We start from the raw sequence: 9,426 nt of genomic DNA on the forward strand, positions 1-9,426 counted from the left end.
GAACAAGATATCTTACACTATTTGATACGTGTAATACTAGACCTCCAGCTTGTATTAACTGTTCTGAGAGAAAAATTTCCACTAACACTCTTGATTTTTCAAAGTTTTCAAAGTGGTAATTCCTGATCCAGTTCTCAAAAGATGAATGCTAATTTTCTTTTGCAGAAATCGGTATATAATGAATTCATATATTATGAAATACAAGATGATACAGGAGTGATGGAAGTCGTGGTTTATGGACAGCGACTAACCAGTGTCAACTGTGACGAGGGTGACAGACTTACACTCGTGTGCTTTGAATTGGGAGAAAGTGGGCATAAGAGGCAGCTGAGATCTGTAATTCATAGTTTCATCAAGGTGAGATCTTCTGGGGGGTCATCATTGTTCCAAAGTAGAAGTCGTTAAGAAAACTATACTGCTGCTATTACACAGAGAGTCTAGCAGGTGAAATAACTAATTCTTGTCATTTAGTGTGTGTGAAGTTCCTTTTCATCATTCTTATTTTTAAGGATATTTTAAAATGTAGGTTAGTTTAAAGTGTACAGCAAAGGGATTCAGTTACATACACACACACATATATTTATATATTGTATTCACACACACACACACACACACACATATATATTCATTTTAGATTCTTTTCCATTATAGGTTATTATACAAAATCAAGTATAGTTCTCTAAGCTATATAGTAGGTCCTTGTTGTTTACCTGTTTTATATATTGTAATGTGTATATGTTAATCCCAAACTCCTAATTTATTTTCCCTCCCCCACCACCATCCCCTTTGGTAACCATAAATTTTTTTCTGTGTCTGTCAGTCTTTTCCTGTTTGGTAAGTTCATTTGTATCTTTCTTTTTTTTTATTTTTTAGAATTCACATGTAAGTGATATCATATGATATTTGTCCTTTGTCTGACTTACTTCACTCAGTATGACAATCACTAGATTCATCCATGTTACTGCAAATGGCATTATTTTATTCTTTTTATGGCTAAGTAGCATTCCATTGTTACCCTAGTCATTCATCTGTCAATGGGCGTATAGGTTCCTTTACTGTCTTGGTATTGTCAATAGTGCTGCTATGAACATTGGGCTACATGTGTCTCTTCAAATTCGTTTTCTCCAGATATTTGCCCAGGAGTGTGATTGTAGGATGATATGGTAACTCTATTTTTAGTTTTTTAAGGAACCTCCATACTGTTCTCCAGAGTGGATGCACCAATTTATGTTCACACCAACAGTGTAAGAGGGTTTCTTTTTCTCCACATCCTCTCCAGCATTTGTTACTTGCAGACTTTTTAGTGATTGCCATTCTGACTGGTGTGAGGTGGCAGTCATTGTATTTTTGGTTTTCATTTCTCCAATGATAAACAATATTGAGCATCTTTTCATGAGTCTGTTTTCCATCTATATGTCTTCTTTAGAGAAATGCCTATTTAGTCCTCTGCCCATGTCTTGATTGGGTTTATTTTTTGATATTAAGCTGTATGAACTGTTTGTATATTTTATAAATTAATCCCTGTTGTTAGCACCCATTGCAAACACTTTCTCCCAGTCTGTGGGTTGTCTTTTTGTTTTATTTATGGTTTTCTTTGCTATGCAAAATCTTTTAAGTTTAATTAGGTCTCATTTGGTTATTTTTGTTTTTATTTCCATTACTCTAGGGGACTGATCCAAAAAATATTGCTTCAACTTACTTCAAAGACCGTTCTGCCTATATTTGTGATAGGAGTTTTAGTGTATCCAGACTTACATTTAAGTCCTTAATCCATCCTGAGTTTAATTTTTAATGGTGTTAGAGAATGTTCTGGTTTGATTCTTTTAGACATACCTATCAAGTTTTCCCATCACCACTTACTGAAGAGACTCTCTTTTCTCCATTGTATATTTTTGCCTTGTTTGTCATCAATTAACTGGCCATAGATGTGTAGGCTTCTTTCTGGGCTTTCTAGCCTGTGCCACTGATCTATATGCCTTTTTTTTCTGTGTGTGGCGGTACCATACTATTCTGATGACTATAGCTTTGTAGTATTGTCTGTAGTCAGGGAGCATGATTTGTCCAGCTCCACTTTTATTTCTCAAGATCATTTTGGCTATTTGTGGTCTTTTGTGGTTTTATGCAAATTACAAACTTTTTTGAGTTCTATAAAAAATGCTACTGGTAATTTGATAGGGATTGCATTAAATCTGTACATTGCCTTAGGTAATATAGTCATTTGAACAATATTGATTCTTCTAATCCAAGAACATGGTATATCTTTCCATCCGTTTGTGTCATCTTCAGTTTCTTTCATTAACATCTATTAATTTTCATTTAAGAATATTTTTAATCATATTAAAGAGAGAAACTTCAGAAAGTCTATCAAAAGCTATATCTAAGCTCAATATTATAAAGTTGTTTGAATTTTCAGATCAGGTGGATTAATTATTAAATTTTGAATTTTTAAGGCAAATTTATTTTGAATACTGGTTCTACAATTTGCTAGTTGACTAATAACTTAAATGCTAGAAACTTCTGATTCATCATCTATAAAATGGAGGAAATATCTTTTATCTCAGAGGATAGTTACTTGCCCATTTCAGATCTATTAATAAATGATCAAGGATGCCTCTGAGCCTTTCAGAACACAAAGTTACCTGCTTTTGGTGAGATACACATGCTGGTCAACAACAGAGGTAATTGGTCCTACAGGACAAATTCCATGCTTTTTGTCAAACTCACACATTCATGTGGAATGGATTCTTTGAATACTAACAAAGGTTACTATGGGCATACTTTGCTTTATTATACTTCACTTTCTTGTGCTTCATAGATATTTGCTTTTTCTTTGGTTTATTGTACAAATAAAGGATTTATAGCAATCCTATGTAGAGCAAGTCTCCTGGAGTTGTTTTTCCAAAACATTTTACACTTTGAATGTCTGTGTCATATTTGGCAATTTTCCCAATATTTCAAGCTTCTTGAATTCTTGTATTTGTCATTTTGATCTGGGTTTAGTGATCTTTGATGTTACTATTGAAATCATTTTGGAGTGCCATGAACTGCACACTTGTATGAGACGGGGAATTTCTTTGATAAATGTTATGTGTGTTCTGACTGCTCCACTGATGGACAGTTCCCCCATCTCTCTCCCTCTCCTTGGTCTCCCAATTCCCTGAGGCAAAACAATGTTGAAATTCAGCCATTTAATAACTGTATAGAAGCTGCTAAGTGTTCAAGTGAAAGGAAGTGTTATACATGTCTCACATTAAATAAAAAACTAGAAATGATAAAGCTCATTGAGAAAGGAAAAAAAGCTGTCAAAAGTTAGGCTTCCTGTAACAAATAGACAAGTTGTGAATGCAAAAAAATTTTTTTATTAATTTTATTTTATTTTTAAACTTTACATAACTGTATTAGATTTGCCAAATATCAAAATGAATCCACCACAGGTATACATGTGTTCCCCATCCTGAACCCTCCTCCCTCCTCCCTCCCCATTCCATCCCTCTGGGTCGTCCCAGTGCACCAGCCCCAAGCATGCAGTATCGTGCATCGAACCTGGACTGGCAACTCATTTCATACATGATATTTTACATGTTTCAATGCCATTCTCCCAAATCTTCCCACCCTCTCCCTCTCCCACAGAGTCCATAAGACTGTTCTATACATCAGTGTCTCTTTTGCTGTCTCGTACACAGGGTTATTGTTACCATCTTTCTAAATTAGAAATTAAAAATGTTATGCCAGTGAACCTATGAATGATAAGACAACAAAACAACCTTACTGTTGACATGGAAAATTTTTGTGGTCTGGATGGAAATCATTCTTAGGGAAAAGCCCTAACACTTAAATACCATGAAGGCTGAGAGACATGAGAAATCTGCAGAAGGAAAGTTTGGAGCTAGCAGAAATTGATTCATTAGGTTTAAGGAAAGAAGCCATCTCTAACATAAATGTACAAGATGAAGCAGCAAGTGTTGCTTCTATAGACGCTGCAGCAAGTTATCCAGAAGACCTAGCAGAGATGATTGATAATGATTGCTATACTCCACAACAGATTTTCAATGAAAATGAAGCAGCCTTATATTATAAGAAGGTATCATCTAGGATTTTCACAGATACAGAAGAGAAGTTAGTGCCTGGCTTAAAAGCTTCAAAGGACAGACTGACTCTACTGTTACGGGCTAATGGAGCTGGTGACTAAGCTGAAGCCAATGCTCACTGACCATTCTGAAAATCTTAGGGTCCTTAAGAATGCTAAATCTTTCCTGCTTTTGCTCTTATAAATGGGACAATAAAGCCTGGATGACAGTATATCTGTTTACAACATGTTTTACTGAATATTTTAAGTCCACTGTTTTTTGAGACCTACTGTTTAGAAAAAAAAAAAAAAGATTCCTTTTTAAAATATTACTGCTCATTGACAATGCACCTGATCACCCAAGATGTCCTATGGAGATATATGAAGAATTAATGTTGTTATCATGCTAACATCCATTCTGCATCCCATGGATTATGATTTAAGAAATACATTTCACCTGGCTATAACTGCAGTAGATATGATTCTTTTGATGGATCTAAGCAAAGTCAAATAAAAATCTTTTGGAAAGGATTCAGCATTCTAGATGTAATTAAGAACATTCATATTTCATGGGAAGAGATCAAAATACCAAGATGAATAAGCATTTGAAGGAAATTAATTCCATCCCTCATGGATGATTTTGAAAGGTTCATGACTTCAGTGAAGGAAATAATGGCAGATGTGGTAGAAAATGAACTAGAAGTGGAGCATGAAGATGTTACTGAATTGTTGGACTTTGATGATAACTTTAATAGATGTGGTGTTGCTTCTTGTTGTTCTTGTTCAGTCATTAAGTCATGCCACATTCTTTGTGACCCAATGGACTGCAGCACACCAGGCCTCCTTCTCCTTCTCCCAGAGTTTCCTCAAATTCATATCCATTGACTTGGTGATGCTATCTAAACATCTCTGGGTGAACAAAGAAAATAGTTTCTTGAAATATCATCTACTCCTGAGGATGATGCTGTGAATATTGTTGAAACATCAAAGGATTTAGAATATTATACAAACTTAATTAATAAAACAGTTCCAGGGTTTGAGAAGCTTGGCTCTAATTTTGGAAAAAAGTTATACTATGGCTCTTGTTGGTAAGGAAAGAAAATTTCTTCTACTCTTCTAAGTTCTTTAGACTGGTCTAAGAATTAAAATGAGATAGATTAACAAGAGAAATGCAAACAAAAGTTTAATAACATGTGTACATGGAGAGGACACATGTCATACTTGCTTGCTCCCTGGAAGAAAAGTTATGACAAACCTAGACAGCATATTAAAAAACAGAGACGTTACTTTGCCAGCAAAGGTCTGTATAGTCAAAGCTATGATTTTTCCAGTAATCATGTATGGATGTGAGAGTTGGACCATAAAGAAAGTTAAGTGCCAAAGAATTGATGTCTTTGAACTGTGGTTTGGAGAACACTCTTGAGAGTCCCTTGGACAGCAAGAGATCAAACCAGATAATCCTAAAGGAAATCAGTCCTGAATTGGAAGGACTGATGCTGAAGCTGAAGCTCCAATACTTTGGCCACCTGATGTGAAGAACTGACCCTGATTCTGGGAAAGATGGGAGGCAGGAGGGGAAGGGGACGACAGAGGATGATATAGTTGGATGGCATCACCGACTTGATAGACATGAGTTTGAGAAATCTCCAGGAGTTGGTGATGGACAGGGAAGCCTGGTGTTGCAGTCCTTGGGTTCACAGAGAGTCGGATGCAACCGAGCAACTGAACTGACTGATTCATGAGAGACCCAGAAAAAATGAATAGCTCACCAAAATGGCCAAAACTCTCAATTTAAATACCATCTTCAGTTAAATACCATAGCAGTTAATGATAAAAGAGAATGTCAGGGTTAGTTGTTTAAGACCTCCACTGGGGAGAAAGACAATTCACATGGAGATGGAAAAACAAATGTTATAGTAAACAAATGTTTGATGGACATCCAGAGAAGATGGGACAGAGAGTGAACTCTACTCTATGGGCCCTGCAAAGTTTCCTCTACCACACTTAACCCATATTCTTTGCAGATACCTCTTATGAGACTTTTATTCTGGGAACAGCCTCTTTAACTAAATTCTTTAGGTAGCTAAGTTCAGTTCAGTTCAGTCACTCAGTTGTGTCTGACTCTTTGAGACCCCATGGACTGCAGCACGCCAGGCCTCCCTGTCCATCGCCAACTCCCAGAGTTTACACAAACTCATGTCCATTGAGTCGGTGATGCCATCCAATCACCTCATCCTCTGTCATTCCCTTCTCCTCCTGCCTTCAATCTTTCCCAGCATCAGGGTCTTTTCAAATGAGTCAGTTCTTCACATTAGGTGGCCAAAGTATTGGAGCTTCAGCTTCAACATCAGTCCTTCCAATGAATATTCCGGACTGATTTCCTTTAGGATGGACTGGTTTGATCTTGCAGTCCAAGGGACTCTCAAGAGTCTTCTCCAACACCACAGTTCAAAAGCATCAATTCTTCTGTGCTCAGCTTTCTTTATAGTCCAACTCTCACATCCATACATGACTACTGGAAAAACCATATCTTTGACTAAACGGACTTTTGTTGGCAAAGTAATGTCTCTGCTTTTTAATATGCTGTCTAGGTTGGTCATAACTTTCCTTCCCAGGAGCAAGCATCTTTTAGGTACTAAAGGGGATGTGAAAAGACAGATTTCCAGAGGCTTCTGTTTCTTAAAAAATAATCAATATAAGTTAATCCTCATGCCTGAAAGACATCTTTTGGGGGTGATACATTTCCTCTACACTATCACACAGCATTGCATACTACAGACAGATTTTCCGTGGAAGGAAATGTCAATCATTCCAACAAAATGCATCTTTGTCTTATTTAAGAAATAGCCACCACTAACCCAAGCTTCAGCAAACATCAGCTTCATCAGTTGGCAGCCATCAATATCCAGGCAAGATCCTCCTCCAGAAAGAAAAAAGAAAAAAAAAAAGATTATGACTCACTGAAAATTCAAATGATGGTTAATGTTTTTTAGTAATAAAGTATTTTTTGATTCAGTTATGTACATTGATGCTCTTGCACAGTTAATAGACTGCAGTATAGTATTGTATAAACATAACTTTTATATGTACTGGGAAAGCAAAAAAAAAAAAATATATGTGTCATTTTATTGCAATATTCTCCTTGTCACAGTGGTTTGGAACTGAACCCATACTATCTCTGAGGTGTGCCTGTACTGGAATGCAAACAGATCAGATACAAAGGCTGACATATCCAAGCACTCAGAAATGCACATGCTCTTTAGTCTTGCCAGTTCTCAGGCTCTCAGTGAGACATCCCAATCTTTCCTTCACAGCATGGCACCAGGAATACCTTTTGCCCCTTCCTTCCACATTTCCTCTCAGTAAGAACTTTCTCTTCAACTCTTGGCCTTGAGTATAATTGCTTCTTCTTCTCTCTTGTCCTCCAAAACTCCTGCCTGTCCACATGCACTTATGCTGGGTATGAGTGCCTATCTCATTTGAGGGTTCCAACAAAAAATTGGGGGTGGTGGGTCAAAAGATGGGAATTCACTAAATAAGCTAGGTGAGAGTCGGAGAGGGGCCTCTTAGGTGGGAAGAGGAAAAGGGATGTGACAGTGTGAATGAAGGGAGAAATGTATAATCAGGTTCATCTCATTGTTTATCTTTTTCTTCTTCAAGGTCACCAAGGTCAAGCAAAGAACAACCACACAATCCTGATTCATATATGGAAACCTGCTCAGAGCTGTTCTTCTAAAAACCTGGATGTCATTAATATTGATGTTTATGGAACTAAGATACAATTAAAGGAAAAATGTGTGTGTCTATATATATATATATATATATATATATAGACACACACACATATAGTGTACTTTATTAGCCGTTACTTCTTAGGAATGAAAAGCTTTTCATTATTTTTATACTTTTCTGTAACATCTCAGTGTCCCATTTTGCATCTATAACTTTTATAACTTGGAAAAAATAATAAATATTATATTTTTCTTTTCTGAAGGTGTGTATCCCTAGGAGTTGATTTGTTGCTTAAAAGGAAATAGTCATCTGTGGCCTGAAAATCAGATAGAGACACCTAAGCCTCAAGCAATATTTGAATTTATACTTTGGGTGTGATCTTTACAGGATATAACTCTGGTCAAGAAAGAACAGGTTGAGCAAGCTGTGCTCAAAGAACCCAGGAGGAAGGCAGACCAACTGAAATTCCGTCTGTCCTTCAATTGCCAACCCCCATCCCAGGGTGGAGTTGCTTTAGTCTAAAACAATGTTATCTTTTCAGAATTGATCTCCTGGAGGGGCCATAATTGGGTAATTTGCGTACAAAATAAGGCAGCTTTTGGCTATTTCCTGAAGTCACTAGTACATTTTGAAAGTAACTCTAGCCCCTCTGATGTGAAATAACTGGTTCCACTTATTTATTCAGGTACCAACAGCTCAGTAGTTCTCCAGTTATACTTCATGGTCCACACATGTGTGGATCCTATGAAAAAGTTGCTCCAGGCAAAGACCTGGATTAGGCAAACACTGAAGAATAATTAATTTACTTTACAGTACAGTGACTTCCCTGGTGGCTCAGAGGGTAAAGCATCTGCCTACAATACGGGAGACCTGGGGTTCAATCTCTGGGTTGGGAAGATCTCCTAGAGAAGGAAATGGCAACCCACTCCAGTATTCTTGCCTGGAAAATCCCGTAGATGGGGGAGCCTAGTAGGCTACAGTCCATGGGGTCGCAGAGTCGGACACGACTGAGCGACTTCACTTTCACGTGGCAAAAAGTAACTAACGCTGATTTAACAGTGTGTTCTTTTACATTTTTTTTTTTTGAAGTACAGTTGATTTATAATGTTAATTTCTGCTGTACAGCACACTGATTCAGTTATACATAATATATATATAATGTATTCTTTTTTGTATTATTTAATAAACCACTATGGTTTATTATAGGATATTGAGTATAGTTTTCTTAGAATGTTATTTGTTGATCCCACATTTGGTACTTGATATTTTACAATTACTTTGTATCACTTAATCTTATACCAGCTCTAGAGGGTTGATAGGATTCTTTTTTTTTTTTAAACTTTCCTAATAAGAAAAATAAGAGACAGAATGGCAAGATCATGTTTTTAATGATTAGAACAGTTCCATCATAAAAATAATTTCCCCCATGCCACTTTATTGTTGATGCTTTCTCTAATCCAAGCTCCTGGAAACCACTGATACAGTTTTTTATTTTTATTTTTAGTTATTTTATAATAGGAGGGAAATTGTTTTCAATGCTGTGCTGGATTCTGTGTACAACAACTCGAGTCAGTAATAATTATACATATCCCCTTCCCTCATCCCAACTGTCTAGGTCATCAAGGAGC

General features: G+C 36.6%; 1 protein-coding gene across 5 annotated transcripts in view; it reads left to right on the forward strand.

The window, feature by feature from the left end:
- The window catches only part of LOC129654576 (gamma-interferon-inducible protein 16-like), a 202,387-nt gene extending 193,250 nt beyond the window's left edge, over positions 1 to 9,137 (forward strand). For all 5 annotated transcript variants that reach the window (XM_055583883.1, XM_055583885.1, XM_055583887.1 and 2 more), the window contains 2 exons: positions 166 to 357; positions 7,727 to 9,137. In XM_055583883.1, coding sequence (XP_055439858.1) covers positions 166 to 357; positions 7,727 to 7,765 — 231 coding nt within the window. In that variant the 3' untranslated portion in view covers positions 7,766 to 9,137. The remainder of the gene's footprint in view (positions 1 to 165; positions 358 to 7,726) is intronic.
- The last annotated feature ends 289 nt before the right edge of the window (positions 9,138 to 9,426 follow it).

This window comes from Bubalus kerabau, chromosome 6 (genome assembly GCF_029407905.1).
Source record: "Bubalus kerabau isolate K-KA32 ecotype Philippines breed swamp buffalo chromosome 6, PCC_UOA_SB_1v2, whole genome shotgun sequence".
Taxonomy (NCBI): Eukaryota; Metazoa; Chordata; class Mammalia; order Artiodactyla; family Bovidae; genus Bubalus; species Bubalus kerabau.